The following is a 22,713-nucleotide window of genomic DNA, read 5'->3' as shown; positions in this document are numbered from 1 at the left end:
CAACAGCCGGAGTCCCCTAGCAGCCTTCACTGTGCGTAAAGAGAGAGCTGGTCTCTCCAATCACTAGAGCTCAAGCCTTGCAGGTTTGTCGCTAGCCCCGTAAATCATTCTCTAACTCAAATAAATAGGGAGCGCAGTGTGCTGCAGGTGTGAGGTACTCGTCCCTGCAGAACAGGGTGAGCCATGTGCTGCTTAAGCCAAAGCAGATGCAACCCAAGGGCAGTTAGAATGTAATGCAGTCATCCAGACTGGCAGAGGGAAAGGCATTGGAGGGCTGAGGTGAGGTCTGCTGCAGCTTCCCGGTCAGTGGGAGATGGGAATCATCGTTCCTGCCCATCCAGGAGCAACAAGGGATCCAGCAGAACCACACGACTGCGAATCATGTTGGACAAGGGCGACCATGCCACCCGATAGAACCATCAATATCACATGCCTTATGCCTTAAGAACAAAGCAAAGGCTGTCCAAGCTGCTGCATACTGTAATGCAGGGGGACTGATCATGTGGAATGTAGTTGAGCCAACCAGGCTCCTTCATAAGAACATCCATTCTGGGTCAGACCAAGATTCATCTAGCCCAGTGTCCTGTCTTCCGACAGTGGCCAATGCCAGGTGCCCCAGAGGGAATGAACAGAGCAGGTAATCATCCAGTGATCCATCCCCTGTCGTTCATTCCCAGCTTCTGGCAAACAGAGGCTAGGTACCCCATCCCTGCCCATTTCTGAAGTTGATAGAAATCTTTCCCATGTCTGTGACAGTCTGTCAATATAATTGTTTCAGTAATTAATGCTCCCTGGCAGATTTTTAATTAAAATGTTAGCTTCAAACTTATTTAAATGTGGGGAGAAAATAAACAGGCAATTTGGAGCCATTGTTTCTGTGCTCTGCGGCTTATATTATACAACACCCTTATTTCATCAATGAGCAATAAGAGAATCTTTAATCTATAATGAGAACTGTATTTTTGTCATGATAAGGTTTTTGTTGTTTTTTTTTGACGACTAAATAGGGTGCATTTGTCAAAGCAAAAATATGAAGTCATGGAACGGGTAGAATGGATTCAAGTGAAAAGAGGAAACAACTCTACAACCGTTGGGATGGATTCTGTACTGCTTCTCATGGGTCGAGCCATGTGGCGGGAATTGCACCAGTTGAAGGCAGCCTTACTCTGGATCCCTATGCCCCGTGCTGCAGTCTGGGATAGCCCAGAATCTCACAGTCCCTTTTGTTCCGGGGGCTGTGGTGGGGAGCAACATAGGGCCATATCCAGTAGCATTGCCTCTCTCCTACTCCAGGGGAAGTTGTCCCCTGGCCCACGGCAGTGCCTTTACCCACCCTCTACACAGCTGGAGAGGCATAAAGTGCCCAAAATTGGACCCATTGTTTTAAAATATATATATATATATATATATTTTTAATACAGACTTTACCTCTCATGCTCCATGCGGGGAGGTGAATGCTTCGCTTTGACTCTGTATGTAGTCGGTTTTTAGCTCTTATCCTCTTAAATTTACTTTAAACGTAAGGGTTTATGGTTACTATGGGGACCTTTTCTCAGCTGATCAGCCCCTCCTGCTCTGACCGCCTTCCTTCATGGTGACATTACGTGAAAGCTCTAGTCTCCTGTCTACCGGTAGCTTGTCCAGATGTTCACCAGCACACTTTTCTCACAGTGTGTGCCCTCACTTGCACTTGCCTCCTCTCTCTCACTCGCTCACACCCATGCCTCCTCTCTCATTTGTGGCAATTATTTCGCTCTCACACTTGCTCACTTTCTTTGGGAGAGATCAGCTGAGTTGCCCCCTCTTTCATTTCAGGCTCTGCTATCTGGGAGTGTTGCACAAAGCCCGGAAGAGCAGCAGCTGCCATTCGGCAACTTGGTGTGTAGCTTTGTCTTTCAGCATCGACTTTCATTTAGCGTACTTACTCATTTAAAATGGAACCCCCTCACCCTCCATTGCAACCAAGAAGTAGCATAATAATGCTGCTATTAGCATGATGTCTTAGTGTACACAAGAATCATGTTCTTGTGTTTCAAAGAGGCTGTGAGACGAGTCGTTACCTCACATCCTACTAACATTTTCTGGTGGGAAAACACTTTTTGCACACCTGAAACACTTGGGGGAGGAAGGGGGACAAAGCGAGCAGCTCCCTAGAGATCTGCCTGTCGGAGCAAAAACTTGGCGATGAGTTTTTAAATGCAGGCCGAGCGTTCTGATTATAATGCCCATAGGGCCCTGTCAATCCTAGAGTTGTCACCGGGGGTCTCAGTGGTCGGTTTTTTCCCTCTAGGGACCTGGGTAAAAAACAGTCACAGGTGCAAAGATGTTTGATCTCCTGGCAGCAGAGTACGCAATGTGGCTAATTTTCAGAACCCATGCAGTGTCTTTTACATGGACCCTACCTCCACAGGACTTCTTATTTTATTTATTTTTTTAACTTTTAGAGCCCTCTGCACTCCATAGCATGCTCCCAGGGAGCACGGATAACACCCCTCCAGCACAGCCAGTCTGGTCCTGTGATTCCTTTTGTGAATACTGTTTCATGCACTTCAGGCAGAGTGTGGAGAGGAGCACAAGTCCGAGACAATGCTTTGGTTTAGCATGGCAGCATCTGTGCAGTTAATATAGAGAGGAGGCAGCAGGATGAAGGAAGCGAGATCCCCTCACAAAGCTTGCTTCACTTTTGGTGCAGTTGGGGATGAAAGACTGGGGTGGGGATGGGGGCATCAGGGGCTTTATGGACAGAGTAATATGGTCAACAACTTTCTTAGCTTTCCCTTCACTCAGAAATTCCCCCAGCAGCCTGCCCTAGCAGTCGTTTGCACAGTCTCTCAAACCCACGTGTTTCAGTAGACTGCTCAAGAAATTACCAGCACTGACATAGCGGAGGTGTTGCAAGTCAGGTTGGAAAACCACTGGCAGAGCCATGAAAGGCCACTTAGCACAGAACCTGCTCCCTGAGGCAAGTGTTGCAAGTGCCTCACTTTCACGAGCTCTCATTTTGTCCCTTGTCTTTTAAAGATACGACATTTGCCATTACACGCGTTTTTGTGCTTCCTAAACTGTCTCAGGAGAAAGAGCTAGTGAATATATCCAGATTGTTTGTGAATTCCATCTCCCGCCATCGATAGCCTGTGCACATTACTGCATCTGTTTTAAAAATTAAAATCTATACTCTGCCTTGAGATGGACACCCGCAATCAATAAGCAGAGGGCCACATTCTGATACCATTACTCACATATAGCACTTTACTCCGTGTGTGGTCCCAGTGAAGTCAGTGGAGTGGAGTAAGAAGCTAGTAAACCAGAGTAAAATTGCAAATCTGTCCCATTCTCTTCCGTGGATACACACAAGTGTGTCTGTCATTAAATAGCTAGCATGGGCTGGGGAAGGACAAAGGGATAGAATATTTTTCGAGCATATTTATGGACTTTCAAAACTTCCTAAACAGGAAAACCATTTTTCACGCGAAACCCTTCAGAGTTGAAAGGGAAGTTCATCCACACCAAGCTGAGGAAAAGCAGCCGGGGGTTCGGCTTCACTGTGGTCGGAGGGGACGAACCGGATGAATTTCTCCAAATCAAGAGTTTGGTGCTTGACGGCCCTGCTGCCCTGGATGGCAAAATGGAGACAGGTAATGACGCCCTGGGGACAAAAATTAAATAACACCCCACTTTGCGCTTAACAGCGTCTGTTATCTGAGGATCTCAAGGAGTTTTAAGACTCATCATAACTCTCTGAAATAGCTAAGTAGTATTGTCCCCATTTTGTAAACGGGGAAACTGAAACACAGACCAGCTGAGGAACTTTTTCAAGGTCTTGTAGCACGTTATTGGTAATGTGGATACTGGATCTCAAGAGCTGCCGTAGCCAGGGGTCTGCTCTGAGTGTTAAGCCATTGATGCCAAACAGTGGGGAAAATGAGCAACCGCCTCAGTTTCTAGTGCAACCACAGAGAGCCACCTGACACTGCATTGCAATAGTCACTTTGGGATGCATTGACAGCTCATAAGGAGGAAAACACCTCAAGGGTATTGTGTCACTTATTTTGCACCTCTCTGTGATTCCTTTTCATTTCGCCCCTTCTTTGTAGCTACTACCAAGAAATGGGGAAGGGGCTATTCTGCCCAATCCCTCCTGCTGCTCTTCATGTCTGGAGGCATCCTGAGCCGGGTCTGTTTCTGCAGTAGTGACATTAGTGCATTGCCTATGCCAAGCGCTAGAGGAAGCAATGGGGGTGGGGTTTTCACTCTGACTGGGACTAGGCAGAGCAGGGAGAGACCATTGTGACGTGGCCTGACGCCCATGGCTCTGGAGCCACTGGTTGAGCATCACTACTTAAGCAGCCCTGCCTTGCAGCTACAGTGTAAAACAAACCAGAACTTAATCAATGCTTAGGCTTGAGGACATCTACGGCTGAGACTCTACAGAATCATATTTATGCAGTCTGTTGCTGCAGTCCTTCTGTTTTTGTTCTTCATGTGATCTCCATTGTGTTTCTGTCGTATGTCAGCCGTATTAGAGTGTGTAATAGCAAGAGCTGAGCTTTGCAAAAACTGTTAAATGGGCCATATATTGTCATTTTGCTTGATTATATATATTTTAATAAGCCAAGTTCTATTTTCCTTTCCAAAGCACTTTTGTATGTAAAAACTATTCAGTGAATCTTTTGGATACAGATTGCTCTTGCTCACCTCAGCACAGCTACTCTTGTCTTTGGCTGAGAGGCAGGAGTATTTAGATAAAGTATCTGTGCAGATGTTTACGCCGGTACAAGTCTATCAGCATGGAAGCAGAGTGGTACCCATTGTTCAGTGCTGCTAAGAGTCCATTGTTAATGTTCTGAAAAGAGATTGGTGCATTAAAGCAACAAATTGAAAGTGTATGTTTTTTTGTTTGTTTGTTTCATCCACAGGAGATGTTATAGTCAGTGTGAATGATACCTGTGTGCTGGGACATACACACGCTCAAGTTGTAAAAATCTTCCAGTCCATTCCCATTGGTGCCAGTGTGGACCTTGAACTGTGTCGAGGTTACCCTCTGCCCTTTGACCCCGATGACCCCAACACAAGCCTGGTGACGTCTGTGGCAATTCTAGATAAAGAACCAATCATTGTGAACGGGCAGGAAAATTATGATTCTCCAGCAAGCCACAGTAGTAAAACAGGGAAAGTAAATGGCTTGAAGGAGCAAAGGCCAAGTAGTCCAGCTGAAGTCTCTTCAAATGGATCCCATGGTTACCCCAACGATACTGTCTCTTTGGCTTCTTCTATAGCAACACAGCCGGAACTCATAACTGTACATATAGTGAAAGGCCCCATGGGCTTTGGTTTTACTATAGCAGACAGTCCTGGTGGTGGGGGCCAAAGAGTGAAACAAATTGTAGACAGCCCCAGATGCCGAGGCCTAAAAGAAGGGGACCTTATCGTTGAAGTGAATAAGAAGAATGTGCAAAACCTCACTCACAACCAAGTCGTGGATATGCTGATTGAATGTCCTAAAGGAAGCGAAGTCACATTACTTGTGCAACGAGGAGGTACGTCTTAGGTTGTTTTGTTTTTTTTTAAAGTAGTTTTATCTGGAAGGGGAAAAAAATCTACATCATTAAAGGCTTGCGATCCTAAATCTTTGTAATCCACCCAAGTTATAAGATGTAGAAATTGACCATCCCTCACAATTTTCTCATATTACACGTCATATATTAAAAAAACATTATTTTAACCCATTTTTGTTGCAGAGGGAAATGTATGTATATAGGTACATTATACATAACATTTATATGTAATATTAATATCCATCTCTGCCTTTTGATAGCAAGTGTTCTGATTAAATCAGGATTTTCATTATAACCCGTTTTTACATACTGGTAAAAGTTTGCCTCTGGGACTGAAACTTTCTTTGGATTTCCAAAGAAATTGTGGGCAATCCTTTGGCTGTTTTTGGAAAGTGAAGAGAGCAGAAATAATCCATATTCTACTTCTTTTTTTTTTTTTTTTTTTTTTTTTTTAGCTCAACAGTAGCTCAAAAATATCCAGGGAAAATCACCCGCCGAACTTTGAATGTGTATAGTCCTCGTTGAAGGACCAGCCCTCCTCCAGATGTGGGATGGGCCAAAAAAAATTTTAAAAAATTAAAACAAAGTTTTAAGCAACGGAAAAATTACTTCTGAGCATGCTCAGTTGGCATCTGTGAGGAGTTTAGTGATCCTAATGTAGTTTCACCTCTTTTTTGCGGCTTTGCAAAGCACAGCGTCCCAGAAAGGCACTGGGACAACCTCCACGGAGTAGTAGTAAGTCACAAGCTCCTGCTGTGCTTATTTAAAAAAAAAAAAGATGGGGGAGCAACATGCGAGAGGAGAGGGGACGCGTGGGGTTTATGGATATATATGTACAACGCAAAGAGGGATGAGCAGGAGAAGATGATGGTGATGAGAGTGCTGTTTGATCACCAACTCACCGCTGCCTATTGGAAAGAATAAAGCATGGTAAAAATGGTTCTGGGTGTAGTGAGTGTGTATGGGAGAGCGTAGACTTGAGCTTCTAATTGCATAAGTGCAAGACAAAGCGTAATGAGGAGAGGTATGCTAATGAGGCATTCCCCTTGTAGGCTTCACTCCTGCTATGAGGCCAGAGTCGCTTGGTATCTGCATAGCAGCTGTTCCTGCCTTCTTAGGGGGGTTGTCTACATTGCAATCACCAGGGGGCTATTGAAGCTTGTGGAGACCTACCCAAGCTAGCTTTCATCTCGTTAGCTCAGGTCCTGGAGCAGCGAAGCTGCAGCAGTCTGGGCTTCAGTGGGGACTAGCTCTGTGTGGAATTACCCAGGGGTCCCGGCAGACTTGTACAGCCCATGCTGCTGCTCTTGAGCTAGGTGCTCATAGAAAGCCAGGGTCCTCTGTGCTCCCTGCCCTGCACACCACTTTTTACCATGTCCATGTCTGTGCCACCATTGACACCTGTACCGGTCAGGGTCAAGCTGTCGGAGATGAGCTGCAGAGCTAAAATAAGCACAGAGTTAAGACTGTAAATATGTGCTGAATGCTGCCTCCCAGCCAAGCTGTGGGGAACATTTGGCACAGGAATACTTCTCTACCGGCTTTCCAAATGGTTTTTAGTGGTGTCAGCATCAAGCCACAAGGGCTAGAGAATGTCAGTGGGGAACAAATAGTTGCCCAAAAAGGTATACTGGATGGCCCTGCGCGCGCGCGCGCACACACACACACACACACACACTCAGAGCGAGTGAGAGGGGGTGGCCAATGTGTGTTGCTATACTTGACTTCATTTGCATTTCAGCTTTCAGGTTGTTTCCCTTCAGTCAGCCCCCTGATAAAGAGCGGGCTTAAGATAAGGGTGTAAATTAAGGTCCCTGCTAACACACATAGTCCTTTCTTCCCCTTGCAAAGTCCCATTGGTTTGCAACATTGGGATCTTAATTTGCATGTTTTGAGGTTTTTTAGGGAACGGGGTGGAATGGTTATTAGCTGGACCTACATTTTTCCAAGGTGATTGGTGATTTTTGGGTTGCTTGTCTTACACCTTATGGGGGCCAGTGTTAAGATGGTAGTGGGTGCTTATCCATTTCTGAAAATCCCAGCACCTTTCAGGTGTCTCAGACTCGTCTCTTGTGAACGTAAACCAAGGATTCGAGTGCACAGATTTAGCAATGAATGAGGGATGTAGTAAAATGAATAGTTTCCTTCCCTTCCACCTCAAAAATTTTATTGAATTTTATATTTTTATAATAAATTAAAAAGTAAGGAACGGAATACATTAAGACGAGTTCTCTAGTTTTATTACTGGTATCTGCAGAACCTGAGTAATTTAAAATCACTCTAATATTGAGAGCCTTTAAAATACACCATAAGTCTCATGTTTGATTTATGTATTTGGTAGAAAGTTTCTCCAACTACAGTTGGAAAGGAAACAGCAGATATTATTAATCTTCCTGGAAAGAACATAAATATCTCTGTTACCACTGTACATTAGTTAGTCAAACTGTGGCTGACATTCAATCATCCTTCTTTTGCCATTGCCGCTGAGGTATAATGAGAAGGTTTGGTCAGGAAATCAAGGTATTGAGTTTTAATGAGAGAGTAAATGGTCAGTCTGCTGCTAATATTAATGAATCTCTTATCTGCCTTATCTTTCCCAGTATATGGATGGATCGATGAATTAAACATATATTGTCATGGTACAGAAGCTTGAATTTGTTGTGACCCTGGTGCCCAGTAAATAATTAAAATGAGCTTCTCTCCGCATCAAAATGAAGTTGCCCTGAGAGGTTGCTAATCATGGCTCATAAATTTAGCAAAATATATACGCCTGAGACAAGCTACAATGTGGAAAACAGGGTGTCTGGTTTAAAAGTTAGAGAACGTAGTTAGCTAGGATGCGCTGTGCCTATGCTGTGTAGATCCGATGTACTCAGACCCTCTCTGCAGTAATTTTACCTTGCATTACCTCTGCCAATTCATTTATCGGAAGTGCCTGCCCTAGACAAAGTGCCACTATTTATTTTGATCAGATTCCAGAAGTGTACTTGGCTCCATTCTGTGATAAGATTCTTCATGCCTGTTGAAGTGGTTCTTCTTTCAGTCTCTCTGCTGGCTGTCCTTTCCTCCTCCTCCCTCTGGTGTCCAGTGAAGAGAGTGCTAGGAGAGCTTGCTGTCAGGCATCCTTTTATTAACATAACATTTGCATTCAATCAGACTTTGCCAGATTCATCCCCATCACACTGAGGCTGGTGTTCAGAACTGTCCAAAGGATTTGTCAGTAGTGATTACTAATCAGGCAGAAAAATATCAGAAAGAAATATGTAATCTATGCGAAAAGCTCAGCCAGCTCCAAGCCACTGGTGCACTCCCGACAATTACGCTTAGTTGTTGAAATGTAAAGCGCATAGCCACTGAGAGCAGCCTGTAAAATATTTACTGTAATGTAGCTTCAGCAGAAGCTTTGACTTCCAGAAATTAGATAGGTTGTACCATCCAAGTCTGGCAGTTGTTTTGAGAGAGGAAATACAGGACACTTTGTAAAAAGTACAAAATTGAAACAACTATTCCCTTAGGATTTTAGCATTGTCTTGCAGTATTTGCACATTGCAGTATTATGCATAGTGCACAAGAATCTGAAAGTGAATCTACATAGAAACAAAAGTGAAATTCACTAGTCTCTTTTCACTTTTCATGCTTCCAGGAATTCAAAAACTAGACAGGTTTCAGAGTAACAGCCGTGTTAGTCTGTATTCGCAAAAAGAAAAGGAGTACTTGTGGCACCTTAGAGACTAACCAATTTATTTGAGCATAAGCTTTCGTGAGCTACAGCTCACTTCATCGGATGCATACTGTGGAAAGTGTAGAAGATCTTTTTATATACACACAAAGCATGAAAAAATACCTCCTCCCACCCCACTCTCCTGCTGGTAATAGCTTATCTAAAGTGATCACTCTCCTTACAATGTGTATGATAATCAAGTTGGGTCATTTCCAGCACAAATCCAGGTTTTCTCACCCTCCACCCCCCATTCCCTCCCCCACACACACAAACTCACTCTCCTGCTGGTAATAGCCCATCCAAAGTGACCACTCTCTTTACAATGTGTATGATAATCAAGTTGGGCCATTTCCAGCACAAATCCAGGTTTTCTGGATTTGTGCTGGAAATGACCCAACTTGATTATCATACACATTGTAAGGAGAGTGATCACTTTAGATAAGCTATTACCAGCAGGAGAGTGGGGTGGGAGGAGGTATTTTTTCATGCTTTGTGTGTATATAAAAAGATCTTCTACACTTTCCACAGTATGCATCCGATGAAGTGCGCTGTAGCTCACGAAAGCTTATGCTCAAATAAATTGGTTAGTCTCTAAGGTGCCACAAGTCCTCCTTTTCTTTTTAAAAACTAGACAAACACTATTACATACCAAGTACAAAGTCAAGTGTGAGTCTTTGGAGGTTCATGGCCTACAATTGCACACATTATTTCAGTTTCAATAATCTTGAAGTATTGTTAATAATCAAAGCAGTAAGTATAGGACATTTTTATTTTAAATGTTATTTATAACCTGACACTGTCCTATTAATATTGGAACTTTCAAACAAATGAAATTCTTACCTCATATTTGGTGCTTCAAAGTTGATTCAATACTAAAAATGGTCATTCCATGGAATCCCTTTCCATTAAGGCTTTGTCTACATGGGGAAATTGACTGGAATAAGCTATTCCGGAATAGCTCTCTGTGTGGACCCTCTATTCTGGAATAAAAGTGACTTTTATTCACCATGGGGACACACGGAAAAGTTTATGCCACAATAGTAGTTCTAGTTAATTTTCTGGTGCAAATAAGACCTAATATCTGACTGTGAGACAATATTTGTCTTATTTTTATTCCTAGTTTTAGAATGATCTCAGGTTAGGGGGCTCAAAGCAAGATAACAATCTTTCAATTTCAGATCATTGGTTCTAATACAGCCAGGTGTCTGTAGTTACCAAAAGTTGTTGCCATCTGCCTGGTATTCCACTGACTTACTGTTGGGTGGGTTTTTTGTAGTTCTGACAGAACAGGTGTCCACCTCACACAGCGGTCCCAACTGGCGTTCATCTGTACCCTGGTTGGTGTAAAAGCCAATGATAAAATGGGTCTGGAGTCTGATCTACATACTCCTCTCAAAGATGCATCCTTCTACCCTACTCCAAGACAAGGGTTAATGCTCAGCTTAACTTCAAGGGTAGATAAACAAAGATCTTTAGTTTCTAAATACTTTCTACTAGCACCAAATTCTAATTGGAGAGGGAGAACAGCCTGAGAAATGAAGACCAGTCTTTCGAGGCGGTCTGGCTGGGGTTTCAGAGCCAGCTGAGGGTAGGCAGAAGATTTAGAAGGTTTCAGCGGGGAACTGTATAAACAACCTGTATCCATCTATCTTTCTATCTTAGAGTTTTATACTGCCACCTATTACCACAATAGCTGAGTGCCTTCCATATAAAATCAATGGCAACAGCAAAGTCTTTGGCTAATGAATCCTCAAACAATAGTGCTACTCCTTTGGCCCGGGATTGTACAAGGCACTGAGTGCCCTCAGTTCCTGCTCACTTCCACAGGAGTTCAGGGTGTTTCGCACCATTTAGTTTCAGGCTTTTAAACCAAAGGGCTGGCTGGGTACATGTTGCTTAGCAAAAGTCCCCTCACAGAAGAAGAAATCTCTTCACCTTACCCAATTTATCACTAGCACTGCAGAAAGATCATTTAATGGAGCCAAACGAAAAGCAATATCTAATCTCACATCATTAGTATTATATCTGTGTTTTAGCTGCTTTCCCTAATGATGCAAAACCATTATAATTATAGCTGCCTGCAATTAGCTATTGCCGGAGACTTGAACTCTGTTGAACAAGCCGCTCACTTCTGTTTGCCCTTTAGGCTTGCAATGAAGAGTGATTTGAAAGTCATGCTGCTTAAGTGTCTAGCTGCCAGAAAATTTCAAACGGTTATAGCAGCTGCTGAATCGAGAGAGAATCCAGATCGCATTCAGGACAAGATCACAACCCGGGAACTATCTGACTGTTACCATAGCATGTCTATGCATGTGCCAGGGCTTCAGAAAGGAGAAGACAGGGTTCCTCTTTCAAACAGCAGGATAAGGGTATTTTTCTTTGTTGCAGGATAAGGGTATTTCACACAGACTTTGTCCTGCAGTTGCATCCTTTCAGGTGGACCTTTAGAGACAAATGGAGCCCGATTGAAGTCAATGTCAGCATAGCTTGTGCATGAATGGAAAGATCTGCCTGTGCTGGTCTGATTGCAGGATCAGGGCCTACGTTATGGTTGTCTCTGAATCTGCATTCCCACTGATTTATTTTTATTTTCTGGGCGGGGAGCAGGCTGATATATCTGACTTGTTGAACTCCCTGCTTTTATCAAATGTGTGGCCCTGAATACTTTTTGAAGTGGCAGTTTCTATCTTAGTGTACCTGACTATTTTGCTAATGGAAATAATTTTCTCCTGTGTTTTTTTGTTTTTTGTTTTAAATCCTGTGTGTTCATCACAATCCAGTAGTAAATATCACATTCTTCAAAACTCCCTACCTCATGTCTTCCCCCCCGGTCTCATCTTGAGTGTTGTAATGCCTTCGTTTATAATTGGTCTCCCTTACTTCCCAACTCACCAAACTTCCATTAGCCCAAACTGCGGCAGTTTCTTCCTTCATCCGAAACATACCTCATTCCTCGTCCTTGGAAATCAGCCTGCCGTTCTTGCCATACGGCGTGCCCGACTGACCCTAGCTCTTTTCAGATCCCATCTCAGGAGTCCTCTCTTCTCCTTAGCTTCTCTCTCCTCACCCTCTGTCATGGATAAAACATCCAGAGCTTCCCACTCAGTCATCTCCCTTGAAACCCGTTCATTGGATCCTTCACCAATACGTTATCATCTCTGTATAAGCTATTTGCAGATATACAAGGTAATGCTCCATGGTGCTTTACCATGAATAATGCTATCCATGAATAGATCAGATTGTGATGTCTTATCTTTGATAGTTTATAAATGCCAAAGATAAGGTGGAAAATGATGTAAGTATGTGTCAGAATTATAGCATGATTAAAAATAGAAGTAAACTAAACTGACTTTGATAGTTAAGATTCTGTATTACAATTCATTTAATTAGGACTCTTATTAGAAATCTTTAAAATATGTAATAAATCAGTTAACTTCATGTGCTATTTCAAGTTACTATTTCCTTTAGAGAAATTTGTATGGGAGCAAATCAAATGAGTGAAAATTAGAGCTGGTCTGAAAATTGCATTGGAAAATACACATTAAATTTCATGAACATTTTCTCACACTGGAATTTTTTCTCCATTTTCCAAAGAGAGAAAAAATAAATTAAGGGGCAAGTTAAAGCGCTGGCCCAAAGTTAATATAATTTTAACATACGCTTCCTGTTTTTCAAGGATGACTTGATTAGTGGAGAAGTACCAGTTCTGAAGGAACATCTAAATTTGGGAAAGGTGACTTCTCTTTCCCAAAGTATCTGGTCTTCTTTTGCCCGTTCTCTTCTCTCCATTGAGTGGAATTCAGTTCTAACAAGGCTCACAAACTTGGTGAGACTTTAAAGCAAGTTTAAAAATCACATTTTCTCAGTCTCTTACAGTGGTCATTCCACTTAGTGACTAGTTTACAGAGTAACAGAAACAGTAATTGGCTAAAATCAGAGGAATAGATTAAATGAAAGGTTGATATCTGTAAGGAAAAAGTTGAGAGTGAGTTAGGCTTGGAAGGATTAGATTTTTATCAATAAATGTTGGTAAACGTCTATTTCATGGTACACACACACAAACCAATGACAAAATGTTTCCATCAATGATGATAGTAATTTACAGCTACACAAAGTAAAAAAAAAATCTGTGTGAGAACTTATTAGCGTTTGACTTAAGAATAGCACAGGAGGACTTGTGGCACCTTAGAGACTAACAAATTTATTTGAGCATAAACTTTCATGGGCTACAGCCCACTTCATCAGATGCATAGAATGGAACATATAGTAAGAAGATATGTGTGTGTGTGTGTGTATATATATATATATATATATATATATATATATATATATATATATATATATATATACACATACATACACACACACATCTATTTCCCCATGTTAAGTATCCTCACACCTTCTTGACAACTGTCTAAATGGGCCATCTTAGAATCATAGAATATCAGGGTTGGAAGGGACCTCAGGAGGTCATCTAGTCCAACCCCCTGCTCAAAGCAGGACCAATCCCGAATTAAATCATCCCAGCCAGGGCTTTGTCAAGCCTGACCTTAGAAACTTCTAAGGAAGAAGATTCCACCACCTCCCTAGGTAATGCATTCCAGTGTTTCACCACCCTCCTAGTGAAAAAGTTTTTCCTAATATCCAACCTAAATCTCCCCCACTGCAACTTGAGACCATTACTCCTTGTTCTGTCATCTGCCACCACTGAGAACAGTCTAGATCCATCCTCTTTGGAACCCCCTTTCAGGTAGTTGAAAGCAGCTATCAGATCCCCCCTCATTCTTCTCTTCCGCAGACTAAACAATCCCAGTTCCCTCAGCCTCTCCTCATAAGTCATGTGTTCCAGTTCCCTAACCATTTTTGTTGCCCTCCGCTGGACTCTTTCCAATTTTTCCACATCCTTCTTATAGTGTGGGCCCAAAACTGGACACAGTACTCCAGATGAGGCCTCACCAGTGTCGAATAGAGGGGAACGATCACGTCCCTCGATCTGCTGGCAATGCCCCTACTTATACATTCCAAAATGCCATTGGCCTTCTTGGCAACAAGGGCACACTGTTGACTCATATCCAGCTTCTCTTCCACTGTCACCCCTAGGTCCTTTTCTGCAGAACTGCTGCCGAGCCATTCGGTCCCTAGTCTGTAGCGGTGCATGGGATTCTTCCGTCCTAAGTGCAGGACTCTGCACTTGTCCTTGTTGAACCTCATCAGATTTCTTTTGGCCCAATCCTCTAATTTGTCTAGGGCCCTGTGTATCCTATCCCTACCCTCCAGCATATCTACCTCTCCTCCCAGTTTAGTGTCATCTGCAAACTTGCTGAGGGTGCAATCCACACCATCCTCCATATCATTTATGAAGATATTGAACAAAAGCGGCCCCAGGACCGACCCTTGGGGCACTCCACTTGATACCAGCTGCCAACTAGACATGGAGCCATTGATCACTGCCCGTTGAGCCCGACAATCTAGCCAGCTTTCTATCCACCTTATAGTCCATTCATCCAGCCCATACTTCCTTAACTTGCTGGCAAGAATACTGTGGGAGACAGTGTCAAAAGCTTTGCTAAAGTCAAGGAACAACACGTCCACTGCTTTCCCTTCATCCACAGAGCCAGCTATCTCATCATAGAAGGCAATTAGATTAGTCAGGCATGACTTGCACTTCGTGAATCCATGCTGACTGTTCCTGATCACTTTCCTCTCCTCTAAGTGCTTCAGAATTGATTCCTTGAGGACCTACTCCATGATCTTTCCAGGGACTGAGGTGAGGCTGACTGGCCTGTAGCTCCCAGGATCCTCCTTCTTCCCTTTTTTAAAGATGGGTACTACATTAGCCTTTTTCCAGTCATCCGGGACCTCCCCCGATCGCCATGAGTTTTCAAAGATAACGGCCAATGGCTCTGCAATCACATCCGCCAACTCCTTTAGCACTTGATTATCACTACAAAAGTTTTTTTCTCCTGCTGATAATAGCTCATCTTAACTAATTAGCCTCTTACAGTTGGTATGGCTACTTCCACCTTTTCACGTTCTCTGTATGTATATATATATATCTTCTTACTATATGTTCCATTCTATGCATCCAATGAAGTGGGCTGTAGCCCATGAAAGTTTATGCTCAAATAAATTTGTTAGTCTCTAAGGTGCCACAAGTACTCCTGTTCTTTTTGTAGATACAGACTAACACGGCTGCTACTCTGAAACCTGACTTAAGAATATTTACTTTGTGTATTTTGAAATGTGATGTTGACAGTTTGTGTTTTAATGGTTAGAAAGCTTTAACTTTTTGAATTTCAACACCTAGTGTCATTAAATAATTGTTGTCTGACCTCTCCCATCATTTCTCGTAACCATGAAACTTTCAAGAGATTAAAAAAAAGTTTAAAACCCATAATTTTGGCCAACTGTGACAACTGATAAAAATAAAAAACTTAAAAATAAACATCAGAGTATTATCCTTTGAAATTATTTTTAAAAAAAATTGAATTCTGCCAAGCCAGTTCATATTTCGTATGAACATTTTGGTATGGGTGTTTTTTTTATAGTCACAATGAAAGTTACCTCTTCTCTCTAAGCAGCAAGGGTGCGTCAGATGTGCCTTTTTGGGACAGTGCTCTATATTGCTATGCAGCATGATGCACTGATTTCTGGTTATTGGTTTGTAAAGCAGCCCGATAAAAACTTGTTTTCTCTTTGGGACAAAAATAAGCCTCGCTTAACTTCTAAAATCAGTTCTTCTCATTAATAATATTTATCCATTTTGTGGCCACAGCGTGCATCCACAGAAAACACAGAGGGTGAAATCCTGTCCCCACTGAATGGCAAAACTTCTGTTTACTTCAGGCCAGGATTTCACCCTGTCTTTGAATGCCTGCAGTGAAGTGTGTGTTGTGTATCAGATTCTCTTGATGTATAGTTACTAATATTTGCACTAAAAGGGCATTTGCAGGTGTAAATTAGGCCCACAAACAGAGACTGGGCCTCAGTTTAGATTAAAATTGTTGCTAATTCATTAATGTGTGTGAGAGAGAGAGTTTCTAAGTCATGTAACTTGACTTAGAAACTGTGAATGGCAAAATGAAAGTAATCCACATCAAATGGGAATCTAGTACTAGAAACAAATGTCAGTATTGCCAGCCATTGGCATTCTAAAATCATGAGCCAGGTCCCTACAAATCAAGAAATATACTTAATTTCATGAGATTTTAAAAATATTAAAGATGGGGATGCTTTTTTTGCTACATTTTGAAGGTTCTTATTTCCAAGATTTTTTTTCTGTAGACATGTCAGCTAGAAACTTTTTTTTGTAAAAGCTGAGAGTCTCAAGTAATCACCTGACTCCAGGAGCTTGAGCTTTGAGGGAATCACCAAATACCACAACACTCATGACAAAATTGTGAGAACTGGCAACACTGATGTGTATGCATTTTCATTGCCTGTAGGGCTCTCCCATTTCTGCTGGTATGGTGTATAAAAGTACGCAAGATTAATCCATTAGTCATTTAAAACATAACATTGTTTTCGTCTCCACTATCTATAATCAACTCTTCTTGTGTTGCATGAAGTGGAATGAAGCAAACTAATAAATGCCCATATAATCTGTATTTAGGGCAAATATTAGTGTTATATCAGTTGCTGTTCATTCTTACGCTAGTGTGACACATCTGTGTTACACTGTTTGTTCCTCATAGATGTGTAAGTCATCTGATCTCCACAGTCGCTTTGAATATTAGGGTAGGGTAAAAGGCAGTAACTGATACAGGTCATGGTGTTTCATCACAAAACTCTTTTTTTTTAAGGGCTAAAATGATTTCCTAAACTTGTATGTAGTAGTGTAGTGTATGTGAGACTCAGGAATGCAATTGTCACGGTGTATGGAAGAGTTCAGATCAGTTATAAATCATCAAGAAAAATCAAAGGATTTCTTAGCAGCAAATTGCCTGAAATCTTCTCACTGTGTGAACTATGTTAACTTTCAGAAGGGAATAGGCCCTTATCAGACAAAAAGATGGGGCTGGCTTCAGAAAAGAATTACTAAAGCTATGTCACTTTTAAGGGGTTTTTTAAGTTTGTGGGTTTTGAAAGTGTTTTTTCTTAATTGTTGAACTTGTTGCATAGGAGCAAGTCAAGCCGCGCACCGTTGATTTATATCAGATGTGATGCGATGTAACACAAGGTGGCACAGCAGAACCTTATACTATGCATGAAACGATGCTGGTTTAACTAGAGATGTGCCTCACGGTTCCCTCAACATTTCTCGCATACCAGCCAATCAGGCAGACTTGGAATAATGAGCGAGGGGAATGCAGCTCATTTTATTCTAGCTTCTAAAACCAAACCCTTTCCTCCCGCCCTTTTCATGCCGAGTTTGTGGGGCAGCTTCAGAGTCTGCACGTTTGGGGTTAACCTAGTTCTTGGCCACGTCCGGGCCGGGTGCACAGGCTGCGGTAAGACTGATTAAGCATCATAATATCAACAATAAGAGAATTAATGAGGTGCCTGGCTAAGGAAAAGGGCTCCGTTTATTGGTATAATTGATTAAATGGAGATTAACAGTGCCTTACCGGCAGTCGTGGGTCTGTAAAAGTTGACAGGGACGGTAAGTCTCTCCTAATGGTTTGAGTTTTATTTGATGGTGTTTTTATTTTGTGACCAATTATAATACACCAGCACTTGGCAATTCTCTACCTCTCCATTCTGAGTTTAACTCCCGATACACCTTCATGTTCTTAGTGTGATGCTTTTTTTTCCCCATCCAGAGCATGGTGCACCCTCTGTGTGTGTACTAAATTCTCTGAGACTGCTCTTAGTACCGTTATTTTTATTTCTTATTCTTTGTATGACAGTAACGCTTAGAGGCCCCAGTTGGGATCAGCGCCCCTTTGTGCTAGGTGCTGCAAAGACACACAAGCTGAAGTCCCACGGCATTACTAGAGCTTCAGAGGCATTTGAGCTCTAACCCACCCCCATGACAGGCCAGCTACCTCAAGCTCAGGATCCCACTTAACTCGAGCTAGGATTTTGGGATATGGATGGGAGTCGGGTTAGGTGCAAATTATCCCTCAAGGTAAGAATGCAGGGCAGACATACCCACAGTGAGAGCTCACCATCTCGATAAACAAGGCAGATGAAGCGTGGGAGGGGAAGCCGAGTTCCAGGGCGGAGAAGTGGCAGGTCCAAGGTCACACAAGAGGTCAGTCGCACTGGGTACATGGATATATTTTCAGTGATAGAATCACAGAACTGTAGACTAGAAGACAAACTCTGCTTTCTAGGACTAGTTAACTCCCCTCTGTGTCTCAAGGGTTAGGATTTTAGGGAATGCTTTGAATCAAATGATTGAAAGAGTTCAGTTTAGCCCCCCATTTATTTTGGAGTAAATGTATATTTGAATTTTAATACATTCAGCCCTCCTGAAAGTGGGTGTAACTCCATTGTGTTCAGTGACAATCTGCCTGCTTACCTTTCAATGGCTGGAATAGGCCTCTTACTTAAAATATCAGCTGATTATTGAAAACATTGTTTATTAGTACTAATATCATAGTTGTGCCCAGAGGCCCATTGTGCTGGCTGCTGTACTCACACAAAACAAGAGAGCTTGTCCCGTATTGAACATTATTGGGGTGTGAATTTATACCTTGTTAATATTGCTTTTAAAGCCCTGGAGATAAAAATTGCCTTTGATCAGAACAAATGCAACACTGACAACAGCAGAATGTTTTCTCTGCACTCCTTCACCCATGTGCCTCAATGCTTAACCCGGAGGGCATCCCTTCGAATGGTAGGGTGTAGGTCAGCCTCCATGTTCACTGAGTCCTTGGCCTTTCTGTTTGACCCGCCAGCAGGCGTGCCTGTTGTTATGGTGGTGGGACTTAGAGTCGGACAACTGTGCACTGGAAATTGGGTTGAGACGCTGAATTCATTGCAGTTCGTTCAGTGAAGAGCCTTCAGACAGCAACAACCTCAGGCAGCGTTGTCTGCCCCAAGTGATCAAAACATATGAGTCATGTGCCAAAAATCACAAGAACAGCCTACAAATCATCGTTTTTATTTTTTAAAAGGGCTCATTTTAGTTTACTTCTTGTATTGGAGGCTTTAAGGTTCATGTTCTCAGGCTTTTCTTCATAACCAGGACTAGAAATACTGGGTTTTTTAATGAATGCTCATGTAAACACATGAATCCAGAAGCTCAGGCTTTAAGAAAAAGACTTAATATAATGAGATTTGCAATAAAATCATAAGAATTGGTGAAACTACTTTGGTCATGAAATTGTGACTCTTTATGTAGTTACCAATCGTCAGAGCTATCTGATTACTGTAATGTCATCTTCATTAGTGGTTAACGACTACCTAAGTGATACATATCTTGTTACACAGTTACGTTGATATACTTGGAGTAATCAATTAGCATTTTATTAACATTTCACATCTTTCTTATTACTTCTAATTTAAGTTCGTATTTGAGACTTTGAAATTATGACCACAGAATCAAAATTCCAGTCATTGGTAATTTGTTTAGCATCCAAAACAGGAGCGAATAATTGAGGATGTGATTTAACTTCTTTTGGTTCACTGGGACTGAAACTCTTCTCGATGGCAATCATATACTTTGCATTGTGGTGTGGTTTGTTTGGGAACTCTGTTTGCTTGTGCCAGTGGGTTAATAATTACTACGTTTGGGCTCCTAAAAAACACGTTTCTCAAGCATTAGCATTTTAGAACTGAAGCATTGTTCATTTTGTTTGGTAGTCACCAACCTTTGATTTATAGCAGGCCTACATTCCTTCGGTGCAAATTATTCTTTGGCTTTAAGCTAGTATTGCATAGCTTATCTTTATGCTAGTACAGTCGCACTATTATAATGCAGATCACTGTGACAAGCAGAATTGGGTCTTTTGTTGCAGGACTGGGTCTTTTTCTTGGTGGTGCTGTTTATGGCTGTATGCAGACTTGTGCTCTCTTTTTTTTCCAGTAACTGTGTTGGTGGTTTTTTCCAATCTGGAAAAGAGCAACTCCCAGCAGGTTTTAAAAATAGTATGCATCCTTTATTAAAAATCTTTTGGCAATGGATTATACAGAATTATTATTTTTCCCAACAACGTTAATGGCCATTACTGTTAATCATTTAGAGCTCCTTGTTTTGCATTCAGAAAACATAGAGATTGATGTGTGTTGCTGGGTAAGTAGGCCTTTGCCTCTGGCTCAAGTATTTCCCCGCACCTCTTGCCAAATGTGTGTCTTGGTGGATGATAGCCTTTGGTTTTTATTCAGCACAGTGTAAAAAAAGCAGTATTCAGTGGCCTTATTATTTTTTTCATGCAGCTGTTTTCCCCCAGTAAATGTTAGCCCACTTTCACAATCCTTAATGTTTTCCTTGTGTTTTTATTAATTTCCTGCTAATTTTCTGCTGTCCTGCATTCTGTGCTTTAACCAAAATAATGGCAAAACCAACGAGTGACCTTTTCAACCCAGTTCACCTACCTTTTGCTTTGCTGCTACTTGGAAACATCTCTTAGGCTGTTCTGATTGGAAATGAAACCCAAACATGATGAACCAAGATCCAGGAACAGGGTAATTTACTCTGTCTTCTCCATCCCTGCCCGCTGATGCAAGGATATTTGAGGAGCTTAAGGAAATACGCTGAGCAATGGCTACAGATATTGCAATATCCTTTTGTGGCGTTCGATCCAAACCTGACTGCCAGACAATTTGCCACTTCTGGTTCGAAGACTCGATCCTGCAAAGTGCCAATGAGCACTCTCAGTATCAGTTGAAATCCTCTTAGGATTGAAGTCATTCAGTGCTTTGGACCCCCTCGGCTCTTACGCATGCGACTATGGCTTAGTATATGATCTTTCTGTAATATTACTCCTGAGGGCATTCTACGCCAAAAAGTTAAAAATTCTGTGCCAAAAAATTAAAAATTCTGTGCACAATATTTTAAGATTCTGCAAGTTTTATCTGTCAGTAAATAAATGCAGAGGCCCCAGCATGGCAGTGGGGAGCACAGGCCATGGGCTGTACGAAGGTGGGGATCACCCTGCAGCCTCCCCACACCTGAGACATGGACTCAGTAATGAGGCTGCCCCCAACCCTGACACAGCACAAGGCCTGGGCCTGCCCCAGAAACACCCTGGGGCTCTGCGCCAGGCGCACCAGGTATTCGGCAGGCAGGCTCAACCAGGTAGGATCCAAGTGTGTGTGGGGGAGCTCAGTGTGGGGTGAGAGGATTCTCTGTGGGACAATCTAGGTGCAGGCAGCTCAGTGGGGGGTCAGAGACTCGTTGAGGGTGTTCCAGGTGCAGGGACAATAGGACATTTCAGGAGCTTCTACGAGAAAGTGGTTGGGGCTCAGCGGAGGGGTCGTGGGGGTCTCGGCAGGGATGTCTGGGTGCTGGGGGACTGGACTTTGGTTGGGGGGGTTCTGAGTTCAGCTAGTTGGGGGTCAGTGGTATGGGGATCCAGATGTGGGGGTACAAGGGGGCTCGTCAGGGTGGGGGTTTGGGTGTAGGGAATTCAGTGGGGGGGTTGAGGGGGGCTCTGGGTGCCGGGAGGCTCCGATGCAGGGGTTGAGATTCAGTGGGGTAGGGTTTGGGTATGGAGGACTAGGGGGGTTCTGGGTGTATGGGGTGAGGCTTGTTGTGGGTGTCTGGGTATGGGAGGTCCAGATGCATGTGGGTTGGGCAGATGGGGGAGCTGCTCCCTGTACAGTGACCTCTCTGCCCGCAGCTGAGGAACAATGGGGGCAGGAAGTAGGGGAGGATGCTGAGCTTCCTACAGCTGCGGGAGGTTTCTGGGAGTGGGTCGGACACAGCCCCAGCCACTCTTTGCAGGGGAAGAGGCAGTCTCGTCCTCTCCTGCCTCCAGCCCAGCCAGGATTAGCAGCTGATGCCAGTTCAGTGTAGGAGCCACAGGGTGGGGTGTCCCACCTCTCCGTCGTCTGCCCTGGGTGCCTGAAAAAATGTACCTGCGCAGCTAGAGTGTGGTGTGTGATTGCTCTTGCAGCTTCCCTTTGCTTCCCTGTCAAAAAGCCATTTCTCTGCAGGGAAACAAAGAAATCTGTGGGGAACGTGAATTCTGTGCACGCACAGTGGCACAAAATTCCCCCAGAGGTAGTAATATACAGGAATTTGGTAGTGTCCCTTTAAATAGTTTGTGAGCTCTCTAGTGCTCCTCATTGTCTATTATGTTTCAGGGGACACCAGAACCCTGCCAGACTGCAGTGTGTGTACATAGCTAATCCTAGCATTTTAAATATGTTTAGTAAACATTGATATTTGGACTTTGGATACTTTATATACTAGAAACAGCAGAATTTGGGGTTGATGTCACACAGTGTATCCAGGTTTTGTGTGGCTCGCATAACTCTTTTTATCAGTGCTTTCTAGATTTGAAATTTACCAGAAAGACATTTAAAATGATGCAGTTTTAAAAC

The 22,713-nt window shown here is 42.8% G+C and overlaps 1 protein-coding gene across 29 annotated transcripts in view; it reads left to right on the top strand.

Annotated features, from left to right (window-relative positions):
* MAGI1 (membrane associated guanylate kinase, WW and PDZ domain containing 1) overlaps positions 1 to 22,713 on the top strand; it is a 482,542-nt gene that overhangs the window by 410,400 nt on the left and 49,429 nt on the right. For 20 of the 29 annotated variants that reach the window (XM_073351009.2, XM_073351022.2, XM_073351021.2 and 17 more), the window contains 3 exons: positions 1,816 to 1,878; positions 3,453 to 3,635; positions 4,917 to 5,537. In XM_073351009.2, the coding sequence (XP_073207110.1) occupies positions 1,816 to 1,878; positions 3,453 to 3,635; positions 4,917 to 5,537 (867 nt within the window). The remainder of the gene's footprint in view (positions 1 to 1,815; positions 1,879 to 3,452; positions 3,636 to 4,916; positions 5,538 to 22,713) is intronic. The other 9 variants (XM_073351027.2, XM_073351017.2, XM_073351028.2 and 6 more) reach the window with 1 other exon arrangement.

Source organism: Lepidochelys kempii, chromosome 7, assembly GCF_965140285.1.
Source record: "Lepidochelys kempii isolate rLepKem1 chromosome 7, rLepKem1.hap1, whole genome shotgun sequence".
NCBI lineage: Eukaryota > Metazoa > Chordata > Testudines > Cheloniidae > Lepidochelys > Lepidochelys kempii.
The sequence above is the reverse complement of the archived record's forward strand: the minus strand, read 5'-3'. Positions and strand labels throughout refer to the sequence as shown.